At 37.0% G+C, this 27940-nt stretch overlaps 1 protein-coding gene across 1 annotated transcript; it reads right to left on the reverse strand.

The window, feature by feature from the left end:
* Positions 1–3127: 3127 nt before the first annotated feature.
* LOC149780397 (flavin-containing monooxygenase 5-like) lies at positions 3128–25202 on the reverse strand. Its single transcript, XM_089937320.1, has 5 exons — positions 24777–25202; positions 16420–16719; positions 5190–5741; positions 4619–4784; positions 3128–4106 (listed from the first exon to the last, which is right to left on the reverse strand). Exons 1-5 carry the CDS (start codon positions 25104–25106, stop codon positions 3832–3834), a joined length of 1623 nt encoding a protein of 540 aa, XP_089793446.1. The 5' UTR covers positions 25107–25202; the 3' UTR covers positions 3128–3831.
* Positions 25203–27940: the final 2738 nt, after the last annotated feature.

Consider the following 27940-nt stretch of genomic DNA (forward strand, 5'->3'; position numbering starts at 1 on the left):
TAGGACGCACAATTTATGAAAGAGAACAGCATTAAGGTACGCATTTGTAATTTTCCACGTAATTTTCTATTTTTTTTCTATATTTTTTATTGTTTATTTATGCAAATGTGTTGATATGACTAGGTTTTATATCACGTATCGTTTATCCAGTTTCATGGAAATCTGTTAATGCTCGAGTTGGTTTGCAATTTATCTCTTTCACAGTTACTAGTTCATTGATAGTACTGATGATCGCATGCTATCCTTCTCATATCTGTAAGATTTCATAGGGTTCTATGAAATAATTTCTTGTCTGTTAGGACGAAAACTATAATGGCATATTTATATCTGATATTGTACTGTTTAAAAAATCTTGTAAGTTAGGGATTGCTAGAATTTTGCGAATTTTATCCAATAGTAATCCTGCATGTGGTAGCGTAAGTAAATAGATTCGGTAACGTTCGATATATCGCTAACGTGGTTAAGTATGGCCTGTCGCTGTGTAGCGAGGGTGATGTTCTATCAGATTAAGTCAGAATATATGCAATGTGGATGCTTCTGAATAACTTTTTATATACATGTAGAAAGTGATACAAACAGAGATTATGGGGTAATTTTGTTCTTTAAGAAACAGCTTTCTGGGGAGAGACGGGGCAGTCCGAAGACGGAGGTCCGAAAAAAAGAGTGACGAGTTCAGAATAAAGGACTAGGATATCCAGGGAGGAAAGGTGAAGCGTAGAGAATAGGAAGGCTCGAGTAAACAGGAAGGCGTTGATACGCGGTCAAAGGGGGAAGGTGATGCAATCAGTCTTGGACATTGCGCTCTGTTGATCACTCGTTATTATGACGAAATAAATCCAAATTAGACACTGTTATTACATTCTGCTGACATAATTCAGATTGAACTGGAATTGCCGCTATTGATTTTTTTGTGTCTAAATTTTTTATTTTTCTTGTCTAAGGGGGCTCGTATTGTATTATTTCTTCCCAATATACCTGCTCGATTTTCTGTTAAAATTCTATCTTTCCGCTCCCAACGGGCTGTAATATCGAGGTTAGGTCATCCTCTAGATAATGCCAGCCAAATCCAATTAACCACCCCTCTTACTAAGAGGGCGACGTTACGGCGTTACTATATATATATATATATATATATATATATATATATATATATATATATATATATATATATATATAATTCATCCACAACTTAGAATTTAACTAAGGCCTATCTGCCCCCATTACTCTCTCTCTCTCTCTCTCTCTCTCTCTCTCTCTCTCTTTTTAATGAAGTTTTACGACCAGATTTTGAGTAAAGTTGAATTTCCATACAATTCAGATTAATAAGAGCAGTCTCACAGACGCAGTAAGTTTGTGAGACTGTTACACATATAAATATGTGAAGCGACAACTTTTGTCTTAATAAGTCCCGTGCATTCTGACATAATTCAAACGAGGTTCTTGTAAAACCAATGAAATTAAATCAGGCATGTATACATACTTTTCTGGATACATTTCGATGTCGAACGAGAATAAAACTACCGACATATTTGTGTATAGTTTTTTACCTTAAAGATATTAATAAGCGTATCGTGTGTAACTTTATAAGTGTGTTCTTCATCCGAAGAAATGTCGTTACAAAATATAACTCTCGGGACCTGTGGATCAAAATGGATCCTTAGAAGGCTTGTAATTGAACGTAAATCTTCAAATGAGATTCAATAACTACTGTATTAACCTCTGTCATTAATTGTTTGGAAATGGATAAGTGAATAAAATAAAACAGAAGTAAACAGACAAACATAATGAAATGCGATCACTGTAGAAATTAATAGTGAAGACTAGATTCCTATGTCGGCTTGGGTTCGAGTCTAGGTCTCGTCCAGTGTGGGTATGTGAGAATGATTCGTATTATCTTCCCGTGAATCAGTGGTCCTTACTTGTGTTTTTCCGGGTCACTCCTCCACCTTTTATTCTGGCCGACTTGTATAGCCACTCTTGTACTGAAAATTGGGTTAAACCGAAAGGCCACACCAACTAGTTTCAGTTACCACTGAAAATAGGTCACAATGACCAGCTTTGGTTGCAAGAGATGAAAACAAATTAAATTACGGTTCGTGAACAATATTTAGGCAATATTACATACTCTTTGAAATGTAGGTTACAGTTACCAAGTACTGGTCTGCAACATATGATCATTGCAAAGTAAATTATTACTTAAAGGTACATGCAAATAATAGAACGAAATAAGAATTATATCCCTCGACGTGGAGGGTGCATAGAAACACGGACGGACATATTAACATTTCATGATATACTTTATTGTCAAAGGAAAATGTATAGTAAGTAATGGTGAACTGAAAACATAATGCATTACATACAACGTTTGTTACACCAATACCGGAATATTGCACCAAAACAATAAGAGACCTTGCAGGTACAATTATCCCAACAAGGTCACTGTTCGCAAGATTGAAATTTATATTTGTTTTTCTCAATATTTTATTAGCAACATAATTATCTTTATGCCAAGATAACGTGTATTGTAAGTTACACAACCTCTCGCATATGTATTTTGTGACGAATTAAAGCCACAAGCTTGATAAATATTACTAGCGGTGATAATACTGACGACCAAAGTCAAATATGATAACAAAGTGTGGACAATGTACTATATACAATACGAACACTTTAAGGCGAATGAGGGCAGCAAAGTACTTAAGTTGTATTATTAATGTAGTACTGTACTGCAATTTATACCAATGATATATTAAAGAGAATGGACAAACTGTTTGATATGAGCCAAACTAAACAAGTAATCTCAGCCTTTGTTTAAACATTTGGCAACATTTTATGTTGTACATTTTCGTAAAAAAATGACCTACAAACATACGTGACGACTTCCTAAATTCTGTCGAGGTCAACCAGTAACAATATGTCTTAGATAGACATGTGTAACATATTCGGTCACCCTGGTGTATATTGTGTGTATTATATATATATATATATATATATATATATATATATATATATATATATATATATATATATATATATATATATATATATATATTCTTTCTAAATTGAAATACTAATATAAAATAATCCAATTATATCCTGAATTATTCGAGATATTGTCGACCACGTATATAACTTTTGGAGTGAATCAAACACTTTTGTGAGTTTGGCTGGAAGTCCCTTGCTTTCCCCTTATTCAAAGGACTCCAAGACAACCGACTTTGTCAACTGCAAGATTCCTTAACGCGCAGACTACAAAGAATTTTTCCTATAATCAACCAATGACCACAGATATCATAGCTATAACTTCACAGTTTCATCGCTTTTCATCGTTTCACATTCGAATGGGTTTTATACCACTAAACGAAAGGCCGAACAATAATACTTACGACTCTATCTCAGAGTCGAAAACAGAGCCTTTGACAAGGTTAAAAACAAACACACTAAATGTACCCCTTCACCACACTGTTTTCACATCCACTATTAAAGGCATCTCAAAACAAAGGCATGACTCTTTCCCAAGTATTCTATGTTAGCAAATATAGGTTCCTGTCTGGAAAATTTCATACGGAAAGGCATTGCCAACCAGCACCTCTATATTAAGATGGGAACTAATGGACTCTCACATGAAAACTAATACATAGAATAAGGTCACGTAAAAAAATACTTAACATTATGACGTATTTGCCTAGAAATTGGCCAATTACTCAAGTTCTGAAATATCTCCCAAACACCGATTTCCCATAATCAAACAATTAATCAGTCAATTCTAACAAAGTTATAACTGTGTCGTAAATACAAATGGCAAATTCCCTAATTTAAGAAAACGCCGCTTTAGATACCATGCCACTTGGTTACGACATAACCTAAAAGAAGACCGATGCCAACCACACCTATACCTGACAAGAAGTAAACTGTAACTTTAGATTCGACTGGTTTGCAGTTTAGAGGCCTGGTTTGTAGGGGATAGTAGGTCCTGTCCCACTGAGTGTAGATTGCTTCCTTGGCGCCTTCCCACTTTCCAGGACCCTGAAGCCGCCATTGGTACGGTGTAGCCGGTCCAAATATACAATTCCAAGCCAAATGGGGATCAGTCAGCCACAGTTTCCCTAATAAATAAATAGTCAGCTTTACCAAGATCCCAACAATTATGAAAATTAATGTGCAATGTGAAAACATTGTCAAACACATTTCTGCTCTACAGTTATTAAGTACGTCTGAGGGCGGGGCAGGTATTGTTGAGTGTATTTACAATGAACACAGTGGAAAGAATGTTAGCAGAACTCAATGGTTCTTTCATGTCCTTTGGATTAAATTTTGATAGAGACGGCTGCTCCCATGTGCTTGTGAAACGAAATTGAACCGGTTCAAAATAAACTTACTTTAACAGTTATTCATATGAAGGAACAAAGTTATGCCATACTTGACAATAGCATCTTCTGAAAATTCAATAATAGAATTATACAATATCCAAAATCTGAACAAGCGATCGTCTGGTTTTTCGTTTGTTTTTCTTTCTAAAATTTACCTCTGAAGTCCTGGACATGACCAAGTAGAGCTAGCAGGTTTTATAAAGGTGCATATCTAAGGTAAAGACTGAAAGAAGTACGATTGTACTTACAAAAGTTGGGTTTACATCCCACTAAGTCGGCAAGTTCGTCCATAAAAGGAATAAAATCCACCTGTATTGTGTGGCGGGACGATTTTACATATCTCCGTTCCATAAGCGCCTGCTTGACTCGGATGTCTTGCCACATTTCCTCTCGGGAAGGTAGACTTATCAGACCCTACAAATAGTATTGAAGACTATGCATTATTGTAGGGAATAATTCTATTTTGATAGATTTGGAATGATCATAAAATATTTGCTAGTTATCACTGAGTTAACTGTGACTGATGAAAGAACACTGTTGTAATCAAGTCAAATGAAGTATTTCCTCACTAATTTAACGGCCAATAAAAAGCAAAACCAATGTGCTCTCAATGGGATGACGATGAGAATGAGGAGTATGAACAATAATGACGACTAAAACAACGTCCGCAACGACAAAGTAGACTATACGTTGAATACAACTTTGCAGTTATGTAGTTGATTCGCGCCAATTTCGGATTATAAAAATAAAGCACTTTTGTCGAGTTACCAATAGCATTGAACAGGTATTTGATTAGGGTAACATTACAAAATATATTACCTTAAAAACACGGGTTGCTAGGCGGCTCTGCATTTCTGATATCGGCATCACTGCTCCCAAAGGCTGGATACAGCCTATCACTGCCAAGGTAAACTTCTCAAGATCGGGAGGAAACATGTATTTGTACAGTTCAACTTTGTTTTCCTTAACATCGATCACCGATTTGTCCAAAAAAGGAAATCCATAAACGTATCCAGTAGCGAAGATTACAGCATCAATATTGTCCTCAAAGGTTCCGTCATCAAACTTAATGCCAGTTTCCGTGAACTCTTGGATATTTGGTCGGACTTGTACGGATCCACAGATTATTCGGTTAGGGAGCTCGTCGCTGATGGTGGGATGGGCAGCAGAGATAGGAAAGTTGGGCTCTAGACAGTAAAGCTGGTGATCAAAACGCTTGTTCAGCATCCTGGGACTTAGCGGCACGTACAGCCCGCGAGAATGACGTGACAGAAACATTCGTATTCTTTTCGCATTTACCATGCTGATTGGCAAACCCTTGTCCATAACACGGTTTAAAATCCAGCTTCCCCGACGGGTACTCAAGTATAACTGAAAAAAAAAGATAATTTAGATAGTTTATTGGGTTCTTTTAATGGCCATTCTTATAATTCGAGTAAAAACGTGAGACTCATCTATCACCTTCTGAATTAATACTCGGTTTTTTATCTGAAATGCCCTACTTACGAGAAGAATTTTCTTTGTAGGATAAGTCCACGTTCAGACATATCGATGAGAAATAAGCTGCGCGGTAACCGCTGGAATACAACAACGTTTAGTGTTGTCATACGATCGTAAATATTCATTTTGCATGCCTAATGTTGCAAATATTTTGACATTATATTAAGGGCTTTACATATGTTGTACAATGAATTAAATGTCTTGTAGGTTGTTCCCTTCAAATTCTCTCTCTCTCTCTCTCTCTCTCTCTCATTTAATATTAAGAACATAACTTATCAAATACATTTTCCAGGTTGTTATTTTATTGAGAGGAGCTCAAGGTAAAAATGTGCTGCGTTATTTCAATATGGGCGTAATATCGGGTTCAGTGTATTCTGTACGTGTCTTATTTACTTTTATTCCTAATGCATGAGCACGGTTATGCTACTATATATACTTACCCACTGAATATATTAATATTAAAACTTAACGACAGGTCACATTAAAGACACAGAAGTTAAATATCTGTGTGACATTAAGAAAAATGGTATATAGATGACGTACTTGATGTGGAGGTGCCTTATCTCACGAGCATATTCGCTTTGGCAGGCAATTCAAAAAGTACCCATCCGATTATGCCCACATTTGTACGAGATAACCAAGCCTCATGTCACGTTAAACATCCTTACGGAGTGTACTCATAATTGCAAGGAAATATCTCTTTTACTTAATGCCTACTGTTTCTTTTTTAATCTGAAAGTAAAAACGTATCTCTGACAAATAGATACAAGTTTGAAAAAGAGCATGTTTACTGTATATGGCTTTGAGGTTGATCGGGTGACAATGTTGAAAAAGAGCATGTTTATTGTATGGCTTTGAGGTTGATCGGGTGACAATGTTGAAAAAGAGCATGTTTACTGTATATGGCTTTGAAGTTGATCGGGTGACAATGTTGAAAAAGAGCATGTTTACTATATATGGTTTTGAGGTTGATCGGGTGACAATGTTTCTTTAGTTGGTTGACTGCGTGCTTTTTGACGACATTTTCGGAACATTATTGGCTATGGTATGGCAAGAGACTTGGAGTCTAGTGTCTTTTCCAACGACACAACGAGGCAAAAGATTTCGGCTGGAATCGAACCTGACACATTTCGATTGCGTGTCTGGTGTAAGGTGTATAGCTGTCCATCAAAAAAGTCATTAATATATATATATATATATATATATATATATATATATATATATATATATATATATATATATATAAAGATCTATGCAGATTTATATATCTGGAAATATTTCATTGATCTCAGAAACGTAAAACACTTTTCTCCACTGTGTATCAACAACATGATCCTTCCCTGAGATTTCGATTTTGAAGAATATGGCACTTAACATTTACTGAGAAGACAAGAGTTTACATTTTTTAATGTCTTGGTCAATATGCTACAGAGTCTTGGTTACCTGTATAAACACCTTTACCAAACGAGATGTGTGGTCATTTGAGCGCGACTTTCTTGGATTTGCAATTAAGACGAAATCCGTTATATAAATAAGACAGTTATATTTATAAATCAAAATTTATATGAAAGTACACACGAAGTTCTTCAACGTGTGTTCCGCTTTCATTTACAAGAGAATGGCATTTTAGTCAATGTATTCATATATATATATATATATATATATATATATATATATATATATATATATATATATATATATATATATATATCTGTGTGTGTGTGTGTGTGTGACCTATTGCTCTAAATAACACTTAACTTAGACCGCTTTCTTCTAAGATAAATTTCACTCAGGAACAAGCAAAGGAACTTAGCAATTATGCTTCATTGTAACCACATATGCAGTAAACGCTTCATGTATTAAATAAGTGCAACATACATTATCTCTTTATGGTACCACAACGCTAAACGAGCCAATTAAATTCAATGCAGTCCCTAAGAGAGTCAAAATTATATTTTCTCTCTGAATTTGATTACCATTGAAGAATGGTACATGCACCAACCGAAAACAGAATTAAAGCCAAATCAGAAAACAAATTATTATTGAATTTAGTACTTTAGGTTTTGCATAGGATTGCAAGGAGACGTGCGTAATTCGTTCAGTTCCGGTGTGGTCATTTGCATTTGATTCATTAACTGTAACGTAGACGTTGCTAATTTCGTTTTATGGTTTCTATAAATGTGTGCCTAACGAAAATAAAATAATCTTGGTACATCTGAGCTTATAACTAATGCATCAGAATTTATGAAAAATGTTTAAAAATGAATGAAATAAAAATAAAACCGAACTAGTAAGGTCGTGCCTCAAATCCAACTCTCCGTTTTTATTTTTTATTTTTTAGGAAACCTATTTGGCTAAACCGTTGTCACTTTAGATCTTTGTAAAACCTATTTGTCAAAAGTTAGTTTTGCTTTATTATTAAACGATTAAATCACTGTTTCGTTTTATGCATCTTACAGATTTATCCACGAGGGCTAAAAGATGTTTTTTGAATTCTAAATCGAAAACATGCTGATTAATTAGTTAATTCAGGAATTATCTTAGAACAGGAATAGTTTAAATTATGACAATATTTTCAGACGAACAACAAAATATCATTATTCAATACTATGCAAGAAAAGGTATAAAGGCGCTAACTTCAAATACAGATGATGATGATGATGATGATGACATGCGAATAAAGAAGCTTTAGTTAAGATATTCATGAAATGTCCAGTTTGAGAATTAGTTGGTGTTTGTTTCCTTTTATAGAAATATGCCAATCGTAATTGAACCAATTCGCGAAAGAGCACATGATACAAATACCAAACAGTATGGGGGTCCTGAGTGGCCGAGTCGTCTAAAGCGCTCTTCGTTACGGATCACTGCCATCTCACCTCTGTCTGCGGCGGTTCGAGTCTAAGATTCAGCCAACGTGGGCATGTGAGAAAGCTTGCCAGTAGCTTCTCGTGGGTCGGTGGTTCTTTCCGGGGTTTTCCGGGTTCTTCCTCCACCATTAATACTGGCCGCCATGTATAGCCTATCGTGCTGAAAAATGGCGTTAAACCCCACAACAACAACAACCAAACAGTATGCAAAAAGCTAATATACTTGTGTTATTAAGACCCCGTACAGACCGATTGCGCGTACAGAGAAATTGTCAGCCGTGCGTCAGTTCAAACAACTTGAGCAACAGCGTAGAATGCGAATACTAAGTGCAAAGCTGACATAATTGAATTATTGGGGTTATATAATGAACTTCCGCCAGTTGGGCTTCTATTTTGCCCCTGATAAATTACATCCGCCTGAAAATGCAACGGCACAACAACTAAACAATTTGCATGTGAGCATAATATGCAAATAGCAAGAGGTACAAGATAAGCCGAGATGTAGCAAGTATTACAGTTTATGATGAACACAACCCTCGCGGTATTGCACATACCATTCCTCCTTTGGCCATAAGGTGTGTTCGTGAACAAAAAGGTCTTCGGCAAATTACACGTGTCATTGCTATTGAGGCTGTTGAAAGGGCGCATCAATTATAAGATCCTAAATATAAGTCTTACAAACAAGTCCATGATTTTGATAATAACGTGGTTAATATTCCACAAAATAAAACGATGAAAAGACACTCAACAACTTTTATCAAACATGACTTCTAAAATCATACCGTGTTACAGTGATCAATCTAGAACATAATAATAGCAGATGCTTAGAATTGTCGATTTTGTCGGCGTTATATCCAGCGAGTAATAATAAAGATAAACACAGAAAATACAAGCAAAACGTAGGGGAACTCAATTTTCGTAAAACTGAATTTCCTCTGAATGTTACTGATATTGGCAAGTTTGAACGACCCATGCGTAAACAACCCAGTAATAAATTGATAGGACCACATTGCACCTAACAGAAGGGTTATTTTATGTATTGGAACCAAACCAATAATTTTAACGCTGGGTGATGATGGAACCATTTCCTACTTGTACGTTTTCATGAATTGATTCCGCACATATTGATATACAAAATCACGTACACGATTCGAATAGCAACAGCGACCACAGACGTATCTTTAAAGATGATTCGTTATACCCTAAAGAAATTCCCAACCACTCTAATGGTTATCAATTAGCACCAGAAGCGTTGGAAGTAACTGGTGAGTGGATGTGACCTTATTAATGCACAATTGTGAATGAATCAGAGCGTGAAATAATATGTGGTGCACATACGAAATAAATAGTTGCATTTAGGATTGGGAATGCATGTAATTAAAATCCATCAAGTGTCTGAATTTCGCCAACAATATTTGATGGTTCCATATATTCAAATAAATCCAGATTTAGGCACACAAGCCACACATGATTTGATAAAGATTCTACTAGCTCATTATCAACTACATATTTGGCGAAGCACTTAAAAAGTTGCGATGGCGAATTCGAGTCAATCCTATTCGTGATAGCGAACCAGGTATTCTTAGAAGGCTTATTCCTGATCGTATATTTGAATCACGAATGATATTTGATGGTGGACTTATCGCAAAAATCCCAAACTCAAGCTATTAAACCCTATCCTTTATTTGCTCATCAATATTGGACCTGTCGAAGTTGTACCTGAATGTATTTTATCACGGAAAAATAAAAAGATTGTAACAGAATCGTGTCAATATGCACTATACAGACACCGTTGATGTGAATTTAGGTATCGTACCAAACGCACTCGGGAGCAAACTTGACACGGCGATTATTCGAAAGAATACCCATTGTTTAATAACACCAGCAGAAAGGATTTTGGCAAATTCAAATTTAATATGTAGGATGTATTCTATTGTGGTCGGAACTGGCGGTTCTAATGGCCATCGAAACAAAACATTAAAAGGCTGAAGGTGTATCACGGGTTGTCATATGGACAACGTTTTTTTGCATACCAAAGCCCAGCAACGTGGAATGAATTGCCCACTGAACTTGGACACAAAGACACAGTGATCCCATTCAAGAGTGCTCTTAAAACTCACTTATTTCAACTGCAAGAACAAACTTAAAGACCTAATAAGGTTTCCTACCTTAAATGTTTTCAGCATGTTTATGTTTTCTAATTTCATGGTGTTTGTTTTTTGTAATCATATCATTATATATGTTTTTATGTTGTATGTCTTTTTTAATGTTGTAAAGCGCTTAGAGCTTCTAAAGATTAGGCGCTATATAAAGTCATCATCATCATCATCATTATTGTTATTATTATTATTATTATTATTATTATTATTATTATTATTATTTATGTGCAAAAGGATGTCAGGCATGATGTGTATTTTGAATGTCTTCAAGAGCATTGTGAATTCACATATAGAGCAAATATGATCTGGTCCACGAAACAACACTTGGGTGTATACCGATGCACCACAGAGGTCCACGAAACAACACTTGGGTGTATACCGATACACCACAGTGGTCCACGAAACAACACTTGGGTGTATACCGATACACCACAGAGGTCCACGAAACAACACTTGGGTGTATACCGATACACCACAGAGGTCCACGAAACAACACTTGGGTGTATACCGATACACCACAGTGGTCCACGAAACAACACTTGGGTGTATACCGATACACCACAGAGGTCCACGAAACAACACTTGGGTGTATACCGATACACCACAGAGGTCCACGAAACAACACTTGGGTGTATACCTATACACCACAGAGGTCCACGAAACAACACTTGGGTGTATACCTATACACCACAGTGGTCCACGAAACAACACTTGGGTGTATACCGATACACCACAGAGGTCCACGAAACAACACTTGGGTGTATACCGATACACCACAGAGGTCCACGAAACAACACTTGGGTGTATACCTATACACCACAGTGGTCCACGAAACAACACTTGGGTGTATACCGATACACCACAGAGGTCCACGAAACAACACTTGGGTGTATACCGATACACCACAGTGGTCCACGAAACAACACTTGGGTGTATACCGATGCACCATAGTGGGTTTGTTACCGCTTGATACGAAGTGATGGTTACTTCAAAACGGTATTACCACGCATGCGTTTGGCCATCATGCAATTGTGAATCACCTTGTGATTGATAAAACAGATCTTGGAGGTAATTTTGTATTTGCTGGAACGACTTGCAGTTTCTCTTGCATAACATATCAGAAATACGTTTATATTGACATATGCGAAATGTTTGTTGTGGAAATCAATTCTGTTTGACACTGTTAATAAACAAAGAGACTATATAGGGTCAGTAGCGCGACGTTGACCGTCTTCTAACTCCTGCTTTATAGTAATACCGAACACAACCATTGCTAAGTGGTTCGAACGGTGGCGACTATAAAATGGAGGCAAAGCCTCTCTTGATCTTTTGCCGAATTACATCGACGGTTTTACACGTCTAAGTTCATAACTTAGTGCATGTATAACTTTGCATGGCGTGTGACCTATTTAATACATGGGTGCACTAAAGTGCATCAGTGATGTTTCAGAAACTTTTAATGTTAATGATTCAGCTTCTTTATGTCTGTTTGTTATATGAATACTAGGGAATGCGTATTTATATAGTCTTCAACTTACACGACAAAGTGAAAGAAAAAAATAGATCAGCCCGATACTTATTTGGTACTTGAACAGCAAACCAAACCAGTGAAACTGATTCTTTGACAGCTAGGACAATTTGCTTGTTTGGTCAACCGTGCTCAAGCAGCACCGTACCCCACCGTTGCTACGCTTCAAAAGTTTTCAAAAAAGCTTCATCTCCCCACTCATAACGAGTGCTTTAATATAAGCTGGATAAAATATGGTCAGATACCATTATAAAATTATATTTTACTTTTAATGAGCCCCTAAAGCAAGTTTGGCCTTTGTTGATCCGTCTTGAAGTTCGTTCTCCTAGTGCTGAAGCAATCAATGTCTGTATCGGCGCCTTAACGTATCGTTTGCTGTTTCATAAACCGGGACACGTCGGTAACATGCAGCATGAACACGATCAACAAATGATTAACTAGACATTAGTTGCCTGTTAGAATCGAATCGTATGAAGTCGGCTATCACGGTCCAAGTTATTGCTTCCAGGTATATGATTTTCGCCAGGATATTTCCTCATTGGTGACCAGGCTAACTTTGCTAATGCAGCAGCGGTATCACCAACTACGACACTTTAATACCATGTACGTGTACGATTTTTCAGATAGAATTTCCTATGAACATCGAACACAAAATTCCAATTGGTGCAATCGGACATTGTGTTTTCGAGCTCGAGTTGGATATGATGCACGAGCTTTCATGCGACAACACACACACTATGGAGACATAAATTATACAATGTACTAAAAGCAAAGATCCGATTAAACCAGTTTGTGTTCCGAAACTCTGCGCACTACGCATTGATCCAACTAGATAAGGAAAATAGCAACTGTTATTAAATATGATTCTGAGATAGTTAACATGGAATCGATTGTACGTGATTGTGCCGTCAGCTGTTAACGATCGTGTCATGATGTAATTACAGAGTTTTAAAAGAGCGTTAACTGGTAAAGCGAATACTGTTGATTTCTTGTCAGCAGCCAATGAAGCCCCTTCCATGCACTATCTCGATTCAATTGAAAATAATCGTGTCGTGTACGAAGATGTTATACTTGAAAACCAAAGCAATTCTGCAAGAATATTTTCACCAGGTCGACACCAAAATGCCGACGTGACCTTTTAAACTCAGTGATACGCACATGTACCTAAAGTGATAAGTGACATCTCTAATATATTCGTGGTATTTCGTGGTATTGACACGCGTGACCTGGCAAATTTGCATTGCACGTGGCGTGAGGCAGATTCCTTTGGCGTGAATTGTGTGATCTATTTGCGCGGATCACTAAAGACCCATTGTGTGCTTTGAAAAACAATTATACTACTGATTAGGCCAACAAAAGAAATTGTGGAACAAACAAACAACAGTCACTGACACATCTGCAGTGATGATGGGACCAAAACGACGACCTGTTCGGATCAGGCGTGCATCAGACCAATAGACCAGAAACAATTACAGGAAATGCAAGAAGAAATTCGAGACACGCTTATGCAACCTCCACAACAACAACAACCTGAATAAAAATCAAAATTCAATGAACCAACTGAAAAAAAGATTTAAAGAACCAAACCGGAAGATGATTATTAACAACCCTCTACAGGCTGCCTCTTCAGTGCCTAATGACACGCAGCAAAACGATTATATATTGGAGCATTAAATTACAGCGGGTAGGAGTCGCAGGTACATTGAATAGCAATGCTCTGCATGAGCATATAAGGAGTGTTTTAGACAACGCCGCTTAGGTGAATAAAAGAATGTACCAGTGATAAATAAGTTTGTACATAATTTTAAAGCTGTCATAGGTCATATCTCTAAGACAGAGCCTGAACAAGTAGATGTCTAAGATGAAAAACCATCGAAGGAGAGACCCCACGGCAAATTGTACTTCTTCGCCGTGAAATATTGACAATAGAAATATTTGTTAGAGATCCATCTGATTTTTCAATATAATCAAAGTCGTACGTGAACCTGTCAAGTGTGTGTTATTAATGTGAAGAAACCCGTCTCTTTTACTTATTACTGGACGGACCTTGGTGATGATGTTCAAGAGTTATTTGCAGAGGTAATCACCAATATGTCATCACGCGCTGCGCCAATCGTTCAGCAAATCGCATTGTTGTTGCGGGTCCACTAAAGAATTTTGAATTACGGGCGTTTCAATCGTTTGGAGGTTGATTACTATGATTAGTATCAAAACAAACACCCAAACCAGTTACAATACCTTCGATAGAAACAATGGCCGCTGCTGTTGATAAAAGTATTAATGAGGCCGAATAAGAACAATTATTCGCATCTGACACCGCTCAACAGTAAATAACTAAGTCCGCTATTGCAGATTTCGCAATAGGAAGTGGCGCTTGATGCATCAGACAAAGTCATTAAGGAATATATGGTTTTAACATAGCCCATTTTAAAGATACGCCAGATCTCGTATCTGATATGGGAAAGCCTGCATTAACAGATTGAAATAAAATAGATTTTCATTATATATCATGCCCTGCAAGGGATATTAATCAACAAACATAGAATAACATGTACAAGACAAGTCTGGACGTTTTCTTCCACTTGAGGCATTAAAACTGATATCAGCTAGTACAATAATGATGTTTGTCAAAGATGCAAATAACAATGCAGGTAATAGACATTGTTCTATGGGTATGGGAAACGTCAGTTATGCGGCATGGGATGCCTGCTGTAATTAGCGGCAACCCAAATTTAAAAAGGCCCAGCCCTAGGGCAAGTCAAACGAGACACCCGCATTGGGCTCCGTGCTTTCAGGGGCCCAGCGCAGCTGGCTATACATTGTTTTCCTGTGGTGAGATTGAACATATTTTTTTTTGCTGGGGGCCCCGCTCAACACTTGCTGCCTTGGGCTCCGCATGCTGCGTTGGGTCCCGCACATCCTAGGGCCGGAACTGACTATAAACCTTTAATTTGCTAATTTGCACGGCGTCAATCACAATTCATTGAGGTTTTCGTGTGCAATTCCAGGGAGTAGCATATGTTGGTTAGCAGACATGATTACAAGGCTGGTTTTCTAGATAAACATACAGTCAAATTAGTTCGTAAGGTCAAAGCCAACGATGTAATTTGGATTGAAGATTTCTTTCGGTTAAACTGTCATCATGAACCCGCTGTAGAAATTTTGCTGAACTTTTACGTCAATCAAGTCACACGTGCATAACTAAATTTGTGGTCTTATCCGGCCCCACGTCTAAAAGTTGAAAATGGTTTGCAAATTTCCCAAAAAACAATCGTGCATTATAGTCGATTGATTACTTTTCGTTGGAACATCTGGAATTGCTTAGGTACTCAGTTGTCGACATGTATTTTCATGCACTTCTTGATGGGCCCGTTGCCGTCTAGATTTATCGATGTTATTCTATGATTCTTTCTGTCAAAATTATGTTGTTACAGAGGGCACGAATGATCAAATGAGTGTCTTGGCGCGCATGTGGAAAATTGGAAGAGTAATTGAAACTGTTACGTTTTCAAATGACGTTTTGTAATGAAGTGTAGATCAGCCTTATTTATAATCAGCAGGAGAATATAAAAACGCATTATAAAGTTATTGTTGGGTCACATGGAGGCTTACTCCAGTAAAATTAACTGGAAATGTCCCCCTGCGCTTGACTCAGACACATCTTAATCACAGACATATCCGAGAAGAAATAAGGAACGGAGAAGTAATGGATTTACGGACAACAAAAGTCGAATAATTCCCACTATCTATAAACACCAACAAAAAAAAAAAAAACGATAAAACAAATATGACTGGTGTTCACTGGCTTAAGCACACAAACCTATTATCACACTACTAATGTCGTTACCTCGAGATTATGAAATATGAGCTAGAGTACGATATTAACTTTAAATGTGATCAATGAAATGTCTTATCAAAAAGGAAATATTTTATGATCGGTTCATGCATTATCTCCAGTTTGCATGTTGTATGACTACGGGGTCTAATCATCTCACCTGGGAAGCTACACGACTGAGCTCTACAGCAAGGTCCGCCCCAGAATTTCCGACTCCCACTACTACAATCCTTTTTCCCTCAAAACCTCTACTGTCCTTGTAGTCATGGGAATGAATGACATTGCCTTTGAACTTGTGAAGACCGGGAAACGAAGGTCGCTTGGGTTCAGCGTGATGGCCCGTGCAGATCAAAACGGCATCGAATGTCAAGGTTTCCGTCTCTTCAGTCTCCTTATTTCTGACTTGAATCTCCCATTGACCCGTCTCTGCAAACGTCCTGACTTTCTTTATGTAATTGACCTAATTAAAACAAATAAACAAATAAAACCAAACTTCTCTCAATTACTAACGTTCTCGTGATATTACGCTGATGGTTCTTCTTTCGATTTTGTAATATGCGAACACGTACGGGTTTATTATATGTTGCCAGGAAACAGGCAGCGCGTACGATCTCATCCACTTCAATTAACATTTGTTTGTAAATAATTACCTAAGAAGTCAACAGCCTCTGACATATAAATATGCCAATAGACTTTTGCAATAAATTTTTTGAAAAAATACGATCAAGTCAAACGTGTTATTCGTGAGGGCACGCCTGACATTTTAGATTCCTGACCACCATATCATGCACATGAGTATCGAAAATGGAGTGAAAACAGAGTGGGATTGAGGCAACAAAGTAAAGAAAAGTAGTCCAGGGTATTATCGCATCACCAGGATGAGAACGCTCCGGTGGTCTCAGTAGTTATAGCGTCCGCCTTGGATGTGGATTCGAACCCCGGCCGAGATATAGCAAAGACTTATAGAAATGATACTAGCAGCTGCCTTGCAGATATCGTAATGATATGACTGGAACATTGTTAAGGCTCTTTTTAAAAACCAAGTCACACACACACACACTTATGTTACGTGTTTAGGCTCTAATAAATACTAACAAAGGGTGAAAACAAAGAGCTTTGAAAATTTTTATAAATAATTTATTTCCCTGGAAAAACAATGTAAAAATGAAGAAGGAAAAAAGAACTTACGGTTTTAAGAATCAAATCCAAAAATAATCCAAGAAAAATCTACGAATTAAATTTTAGAAGTCCTAGTAATGCAATGTTCTAATGAATGCAAGTTCTAGTCCCAACGAAACTTCCAAAATGGAAGGGGATGAAGTCTACTGTAGCTAGTATTGTCCTGTTGTGTCTAGAGTTCTTTGTTGATTCACAAACAATATTCCGGTGTTTGAATTTCCGAATATAATTTCAAGAAATGTCTTTGTCCAAGAATTATGTATGCACACTCAAATATTTCCAGGAAAAAGAATTAATCTTTTAAAATCCAAATAATTGAATAAAAATTAAAATGTAACTCCAAACTGGTCACAAACAAACACTTTCCAGTGTAAAGGCCCAACTAGCTAATTTATCTATAGACAAAGGTTATACAGTCAAAAAAGACGCAAAATAGATACCCGTATGAGGGTCACGTGATCACATTCCAGAACATTTTGGAAGCTATTTACATGTCTAAGGTCACGTATTCAAGTACAGCTTTGATCTCACTTTATGTACCAAAGAATAAAAATAAATTAAAAAAGGAGTTGTTTACTTGATTCTCAATCAAGGCCAGGAACTAGGTCAGCAAAATATACAAAGTTCGATGTTTACGACTAAACAATCAGGTCAAACTAATTTCTGGAAAATATCACATTCCTATTAAACAAAATTACATTACTTTGACATGTAATAATATTAAAAATAAAAATATTTTAAAACTTACGAAGAATTATATTAAATCAAATACAAATTAAATTAAATATATATAATAATACACACACACACACACACACACACACAAACACACATTCCGGTATTTGGTGGATATAGAGGACTTGTGTATGGAACCGCGTACCGAGGACATTTGTTCTGGTGATGTTAGAGCAAAATCAAATACTGTTTGAGGCAGTACATTAATAGGAAATGGTGATGTATCAAGGGGGGAACTGTATTATCAATTCTAAGGAATATGAAATTTAGCAATGCAAGCGAGGACGCACACGTATACACAAATTTTCTGTATAATCCATACAAACTAAGGACGCACACTATTTGACAAAATCACGGAGACCGTGGACATTCGTACATTATGATCAACAAGGACATATTTGCACATCTAATCCAGTCTTAACAATCAGTACGACCGCTCTGGTGGCCTAGTGGTTTGAGCGTCCGCCTCGGATGCGGGAGGTTGCGGGTTAGAACCCAGGCAGAGCCATAACAAAGACATGACAATGGTACTAACAGCTGCCTCGCTAGTCGCTTAGCATTAGGAGGTTAGTGTTATGACTTAGTCGGCCTGGTGTAAAAATAATGTGACTGCGTGTGACATCAGGCTACATGTATGTGGCGTAATGCCCCAATGATATACATCACTATAAACTGCCACACTGCAGACAACGTAGCGATATGACTGAAAGATTGTTAAAGCTACGCTAAAATCAAATCTAAATCACATATTATTATTACGTAACTGTAACTTCTATAAGGGTTTCGACTACAACTGGTCTTTAGGGCAATTCAATTATTTTTTGAATATATATCTTGTTGTTATTGACGGACTGATGAATTTATTGATTTACTGATTGTCCTGCAATTTGACTTTGGTACGACATAATACGCTTCGGACTAATCCATCGCTTTGGAGATCATCTCGTAATAAATTTGGAGTATGCGCGTTTGGTTGTAGCACCCCGTTTTAAGGAATTCTTAGATTTGTGTGATTACTTGTTTGATTATTGGAACTCGATGCAATGGACACATTCCTTGGCCTAAATTACTAGCCATTGAGTAGGAGCAAATGTCGAGGAGTGAAGTATTAGTGAGTTTCCATGATGCCATGGTTGACTTTTAGTGAATTCAGGTCAGAACCCCATGGGTGTCCCTGTCGTAATGTAGTCCCTATTAAAACCTAATGGTGTACATTGGTTGTGTGACTGCAGTGGCAGTATTTACGGCAGAAGACCGGTAAATTACACAAAAGAATAAACAAGAAGGGACTCGGCAGATACCTTTTATGTCGCCATGGTGGCAAATGTGACGCAGTTGTACTGGCGAAATGTGCCTTGAAACCGTGAATTGACTGGCCTAAGGTGGCGCAGGAAAAATAGTTCCCTGTGTTAGAGGATAGTTGTATAGTTTCTACGGAGTGAACTGCTGACGGTACGGAAAGTTGATGAAGAGAAACCATGTAGATGTGCGGTTGATATATATTTGGCAAATTTTGAGATTTGTGTTCTTGCATTGATTAGCGAAAAATTTATGTATCGAATGGACACGTCGACCTTTCTAATTTATAACCGAAGTTGTAGAGAAGTCTTTGGAAATTTGGGGTAAACTTATGACTTCTAATATAATCGTGCCAGGGATTGATACTGCTCGGTCAAGCAAATACCCCTGGATTATAGCAGTACTATTTGGCTGGATTAGATCACACTGGTCAACAGTGAAATCATTACTGACTTGAAAAGGCCCTAATCTGTAGTATTTTGGTGTGCCGAACACGAATATAACCGTGAAAAATTTGTATTGGCTCTCGTTTTGAAGATATTCATATACCTCATTTTCTATGTTTCACTGTGTAAATTTCTCCAGTAGGACTGCAGCAACATCCGGAATAATGATGTAACATTGCATAATACCATCATGCTCTCATCATCCACAGTTGATTGCATCATTTTCTGATGCAATGCAATACTAATGCCATGCGGCTGCTGAAGTAAGTTGACGTCAGCAGTGTACTATACATGTGTAGGCCTATTATACTAATGCCAGGCGGCTGCTGAAGCTGACGTAAGCAGTGTACTATATAAAGCCCAATCAGATAGGTTCAGCATTTAAAATATTTTAGACGTTGTGCGAGACAGTTCAAGCTACTGTTACATAAAACTTATTATTTTATCCATTTACGTACAATAAAGAACAGTAATGCCTCGAAAGTGTGTTAATACCGCGGACAATTTTTGCTATATTTGTGGGGAAGTGACATTTGCCAACCAGAAGAAAAGTATCAATTCTCAAGTGAAGAAGGCATATCATCTTTACTTCGGATGCAAGGTTGGTGACCAAGACAAGCCTTGGGCTCCGCATATATGCTGTGCTACATGTACAACACAGCTTTCACAGTGGTTGAATTGCAAAAGGTCATCAATGCCGTTTGCAGTCCCAATGGTGTGGAGAGAGCCAAGCAACCACCTAAATGACTGTTACTTCTGCTTGGTTCCTCCTCTTTCCGGCGGAATAACGAAGCGAAAGAAGTCGAGAATAGTCTACCCAAACATTCCGTCTGCATTGAGACCAGTTCCACATGGTGAGGGACTTCATATTCCAGAACCTCCAGCAGAATATTCTCTTGATTCATCTGACGAAGACAAAGGTGAGTCGACCTGTTCTTCTCCTGGTCCATCAGCATGCAGTGATCCAGATTTTCACTGTGGTGCATCATCAACCCCACACAGAATAACACAGGAAGAACTAAATGACCTGATTCGTGATTTGGACTTATCAAAGAACAAGGCAGAATTGCTAGGATCAAGACTCCAACAATGGAATCTTCTAGAAGAAGATGTCACAATTACTGCATATCGAAAGCGCCACCAGCAATTGGAGCCTTTCTTCAGAAAGGAAAGTAATCTGATATTCTGTTCCGATATTGAGGGCCTCATGAATGCTTTAAAAATCACCCATGACCCACAAGAATGGAGACTATTTGTGGACTCTTCGAAACTGAGTCTCAAGGCTGTGCTTTTGCACAATGGAAACATTCTTCCATCTATTCCAGTAGCGTATGCTGTCCACATGAAAGAGACATACGATAACTTAAGGCAGCTACTGAATTCCATTGAGTATAACAAGTACAGCTGGCACCTCTGTGGTGATTTGAAGGTAGTTGCCCTTTTAATGGGACTGCAGCAAGGACATACAAAATACATGTGTTTCTTATGCGAGTGGGATAGCCGAGCAAGGGAAATGCACTACATGAGGAAGGAATGGACTCACAGGCAGAATGTAGCCATTGGAGAGAAGAATATCCAACACCCAGCTCTGGTTGAGGCTCAGAAAATCTTGCTACCACCCCTTCACATCAAACTAGGTTTGATGCAGAACTTCGTGAAAGCCATTGACCGGACTTTGCCAGCATTCCGATACCTGCATGAAAAATTCCCTCGACTCAGCGAAGCAAAGATTAAAGAGGGGGGTTTTGTGGGTCCTCAGATTCGAGAGCTTTTCAAAGATGACCGGTTCAACAACTTGCTGGAAGGTGACGCGAAACAAGCATGGAATGCTTTTCGCCTAGTTTCTACAAACTTCCTCGGAAATGTTAGGGCAGAAAACTATAAGGAACTAGTAGAAGACATGTTGATGAAGTATAAGAAACTTGGCTGCAATATGTCTCTAAAGATTCACTTCCTTCATTCCCATTTGGATTTCTTTCCTAGCAACTGTGGTATTGTTAGTGATGAACACGGCGAACGTTTTCATCAAGATATCGCAACAATGGAACAAAGATACCAGGGAAAATGGTCCACTACAATGCTGGCTGACTACTGCTGGACACTCCTCAGAGATGCTCCCGAACAGCTGTACAAGAGACAGGCGAAGAAATCTAAGATGTAGTCAATGACTTGATTTTTTATAGGTAGGCTATTACAGTTGACCTTTTACTATTGGAATGCATTTCGTTATGCAAACATTAATTTCTTGCAGATTACAAAAAAACTAGAGCCAATTTTGCAATTTGACTGTCATATTCGTGTTCAGCACATAAAAATTGATAAGAATTGACTAATTTTATTTCAGTAACATGACTTTTGTAAAAATTTGTTGTCCAGTGTCATTTATGGCAGGAAATTCGCCTTATTGGCAATGACTATTCGCTTTTTGACAAAATATAGTAATATCTTTGTTGCATAAAAAAATACGCGTACGAATCTTCTCTCTTTCTTTCTCTCTTTCTCTCTCTCTCTCTCTCTCTCTCTCTCAGGCATGTGCAGATATAAAGTTGAAAATAAGAACGAATGTTTGTGTTAGCCATATTGTGTATTTCACGGAGACTTTTTATTTTTCAAGTAACTTTGGTTGAATAAATCGATGATGCATACAACATTATTTCTGTTGTAATCTGTATAATGTTTTATCTCAACCTCAAGACAAAGAATAATGATAGACTAAAACATCGACAACAACAACAACAACAACTTATCTATGTTAACCGAATCGAAACCTCTTAAAATGCTTTAAAGTTCAGTAATTTTAGAGGCGAAGAACAAAGTTCTGTGAGAGTAGATGTATGCATACATTTAGTGGATGGGGATACTTGTCTAATATCTTTTTACAAACAGTTTATTCTGAGTTTTTTTGTTTGTTTTGGAGCCATGAATGAACAAGAATATACGTTAATGGTACAACACTCTCTTGGTTCACCTTCAGAATCATTTAGTTTATACATTTGCTAATTCAGTGTATCACGTAAAGGTGATTGGAAGTTTTAAACAGTCTTTTTTTTCCCCGCGTCGCCTTCTGTATTAAACATGCTGAATAAAATACTAAATGAGTAAGAATATTACAGTCTAATGCAGTTCTAAGTAAATGTTCTGTTAAGTTATAAATACAAGTTGGTCCTGTAGAACATCCTGAGCGTTTTGGCTATTGTTAAAAACCTCTTTAAATTTGGGAAAGCAATATAGATTGACGTCTTGTATTTATATGTTGTGTGTTGTTTTAATAAGACTTCGTTTACAACAGAAACAGCGATACAATAATTCATGATATGTTCAGCAAAGTCATCCAATCAATAACGGAAGCAAGTAAATACATTTAAAAGAACATTTAATGCATTCAACAGTGTATGGTTGCGTGCACGTTTAGTTGCAGGTCTTGAGAGCGTGATAATGAAAAACATATTCCTGTAATTAAATGTTTCATTTTGGGACTGATCATCTTGATGATAAATGTTTGACCTCTGTATAATACATTTATCTTTCTATATATTTACTAAAGTTCTGTGCATGTAACTTCCAAATTCGGTTAGTGATAATTCGATTTCATCGTGACGGGATTTTTTTTAACTTGAATTACACATGTTATATCCTGTTTGAATATTAAATAGGCAAATTATGAAATAGGGGAGGATATAGCTCATTTAATAATCACAAAATAAATTTTGCATATCAAGGATGTCTTTTCAATATCTTAACGTGTGTAAAATCTCGCCGCACACAGGACGTTTTAACTTAACAGATTGGTCCGATAATTAGCAGTTTCATTCCAACTCTACAATGAATTCATGCGTATTTCCAATAGCATTTTGATGTACTTATTTTGTACATGTCACAGATTGAACGTGTGTGGTATGTATGTATCCTGAGTTTCCCAACACTATTGTATAACATGTATGAAATATTAATACAAATACCAGGGACTGTTATATGCACCAGCTTATCTTCTTACAGTTTAGCTTAGTAGTTTGTATCGGATGCTTGGATCTAAAGGGAGATAATACGTTTTTGCAACGAGTAATTTGATAGTGGAGATCTCTCTACAAGTTTTCCACCGGGCAATCGAGAACATGTTTTCGGGCGTGTGTATCACCAACTTAGGAGGATAGATACACTCCAAAATCGCGAACAAGTACATGCGTGTAAACGGGGACCTTCCCACAAATCATGATTTTACGTTATTCTAGGCTAAAATAGTTGGGAGAAGCAAGATTTGACCATTTTACCAACCGAGGACGTCCTCGGTAGGAGGTGTGTCCTCGGTACGTTGGTGTGTAATCTCATCAATGTCCTCGGTTTACACCAAATACAAACGCACACACACACACACACGCGCGCGCGCGCGCGCACACACACACACACCAGGATCATCGAACAATGACAAACTGGTGATTCCTCATTAATAGGTAGTTAATTATAAAAACTTTGTTTCTTTTTCCGCATCCACCCTGATACAACATGTTCCGACATGTTCCGACTAGAGATTATATATTGAGATCATAGATAGCAAACCTATAGGGGGTGAGCTAGAGATTCACTATCGGGCTGCACAAGGATGTTGGACTGCTCATATCATTTCATATCTGAAAATGTCTCAGCATGACGCTCTATGTATCCCAGAATGCGATAACGAAGAAGGGAAATAACAAGACAGAAGGAAATAATTACCTAGAGTTAAAGCTCAGAATAACTATTTGAATTGAGACCTTTTAGATCGATTATCATAAATCATCACAGACAGACACACATACAAATAGACATATCAGAGTGATGAACATATGAAAGACCATGAATGAACATATATATTCAGACATACCTCCATTTGAAATCGAATGCATCTCCTTAGGTTGAAATTATCAGCATACAGGTTGAAATATTTCAACACGTACGTATTGTGCATGAAATTTGGATATTCCTTTGGAATTGGGAAGTCGCTGTAGGTCATCGCCTCCTTACAAGCATTTATGACGGTAGATCTCATTACGCAAGCTTGCCCATCCCTGACGGATTCCGTGAAGTTCCACAAACCCCCGATTTCTCCGGTTCTCTCAAAACACACGGTGTCCATATCTTCATCAAGACAACATTTGATTGCCGCCAACCCACTAGCACCAGCACCAATAACGGCTACCTTTTTCTTACTCATTTTTAGTTACAGAAATAAATATAGAGTGCACCGTTGTCTACAAAGTGTCGGTCATGAATGGATAATCTTCTAATGTAAGGTTACATATACTGAATTAGACTTATCATCATGTGTAGAATGCATGTAGATCTATTAAGATTGCAAGGTCAGCAACGGAGACCAGCAATCTACTGACAAGTCAGAGATAATAACAAACCGTACCGTGTATGTGGGTCAGAATGTATGTGTGTTTACAAAAAGAATGCATCCGTATATGGACTAGCAGATTTTTGTCATCACTCTGTATTTTCTTAGGGAACAAAATGAACTGCTTTTAATTTATTTTCCAACTCTATTGCCAGATAAATGAGGACGTTTTATGTGCCTTCTTTGATTGAATCTCCACGTTCTTTTTCATTCGTCCCTTTTCTGGAGATAAAGTCTTCTTAAATGAAGAACTGCCACCAACATGGTGGTACATGAAAACTTTGCTAACCTACACTGCCTGATAAAAATTCTCTGAGGAGTCCATGAATAATATTTGCACATATACTGAGGTATAATTGGTTAATTATTGTGATATGAATTTAAACTGCGGTTTCATTTGAAACAGTGTCATAATATAAAGTGTAATAATTAAGAACTGGTTCAGTAAAGATATAAAATAGGAGAAATGGTTTAAATGGACTATTTTCCCTTCATTTTTTGAGCAAGTAAGTTTTATCGCAATCATCTAAACTTTGTTGGCTTATTTATCACTTAAACCCACGTTCTTTAGTTGTTAATTTATGAAATATTATGAGCAATTATCATTTGGAATATTATGTGAATCCTTTTTTTGTATGCTATGCGAATCATCGTTTAGCATGCTATGTGAATTCTCGTTTCAGATGCTATTAGAATCATCATTTGGCAAACTATGTGAATCCTCGTTTGGCATGCTAGGCGAATCCAGGTTTGGAGTCGCATGTGCAGGTGCGCCAGCTGAATTGTTGCGGGGGGGGGGGGGGGCAAAAGTGAAAACTCGACTACTTATATACATACATACATTTTTCAGGTGTCTCTGTAAACTCGTTTTTTGCGGTTTATCCGCTAATCGGGGGGGGGGTGGTCTTTCTTGTTTTAAGTTTGCATCAGTAATATGACATTTTCAATCAAATCATAATTTTTAGTACAAAAGTGCGATACAAAAGAACTTTCATAACTTGAAACAGCAAAACCTTGGGTAGGATGAACGATCTAATCATAGGGTGGAAGGTTTCAATTTTCACCGACGCATGTGAAAAATTATTTCTTTGCTTTTCCAGTGATGATGCTAATGCCGTGTGCGGTTTGTAGAACTTCAAACGGACAACGTATTTGCCTGTAAAGAAATTTAAAATGACAATAATAAGTTATGATTTTCCTATCAGAACAAAACATTGCTAACAGGTCTGAGATACGATAATGTAGAAATGTTGCAATTGTTTTAGTTTGTGAGGAGAGGAAAATCCCGTTAGCAACAGTGCCAAAGCTATTTACTTGTATCGTCTTGCATCCGCTATTATGTATCCCTACGTTTATTTCCAGGCAAGATGCTGCTGACAAACCATAAATTGACCATGACCTGTATGTTTGGCCCTTGAAGGCTCTACCAGTGTCGTATTGTGGGCCCTAACCTTTGGTCTGGTGCTACGGATGTCATTTTTCTCCCAATGGAACGGAACATTTTACCCTGTAAAGACATGTGATGTTAGTCACGTGACTGATAAATTCTTGAAATCTGACTTTCCACTCTGTATATTAGTGGTCATACTCACCATACTTTTCATGCAGTTTCTTGATTAGCTGTACTAAATATTGACGGTCACATGTATTCTCTGTCGTGCCAGACGTTCTGGAAATTCCATATTTGTGTTGTGTGTGTGTGTGTGTGATATATATATATATATATATATATATATATATATATATATATATATATATATATATATATATATATATATAGTATTACCTTCATATTTATATTATGTTAGCTAGAAAAGTTCTGTATCACATTTAAATAAAGACTGCTGATAACATTATAAAATGTGATGGCATATTAGGTCTTATAGAGAACTACCAAACATTTAAAACAATATGTTTTGTATTACATAGATAGTTACATAATCATAAAATAATTAGTTTTAAATCTTTTTTATGCTTTATTTCTGCGGACTTTCTGATAAAACCAATAATTTACCCATTGTCGACTATTATCGACGCTTGGCTGCAATAGAAACAAGATGATAGTCCTCAATAAACCATAACCATGCATAAATGTCTACCCCACATTTAATATTATCGTGATGAACCAAACGCATTTTAAAGGCTCTTTTTTATTTTACAATCACAAAATGAGCACCTAAATTGATTTTGGAGGACAATACTGCAAACCTATACAAAGAATAGTATAAGCAAATTACATAGACATTTGCCTAATCTCACGCCTTGACAGCATTGCAGATGGATCAAGGCAATGTGATCACAAACTAAAAGATCTAAATAATTGTATTTATAATTATTTACTTCGTTATATCATAAAAGACAAAAAGATTCATACCGATACGTAAATTAAATTATTCAATGGAATATTCTATTTTGGAAAGGGATCAACAGTTACAAATTACCACAAACAAATAGTGAATATCAATATCTCCTGATGCATGTTTGCTTCAGACCTCCCCTACAATTATTCTTGCAACGTTCATGTCTTAAGTACAATTAAGACCTGATAGATATGTTTCAGAATGACCTTTCCGTATAACTTTAGGTCAACCATGAAAATAAGTAACACATACTAATTTTGTTTGTTTTATAATAAGTGAAAATTTGCA

The sequence above is a fragment of the Sinohyriopsis cumingii genome, chromosome 16, assembly GCF_028554795.1.
Source record: "Sinohyriopsis cumingii isolate HCF-2022 chromosome 16, ASM2855479v2, whole genome shotgun sequence".
NCBI lineage: Eukaryota > Metazoa > Mollusca > Bivalvia > Unionida > Unionidae > Sinohyriopsis > Sinohyriopsis cumingii.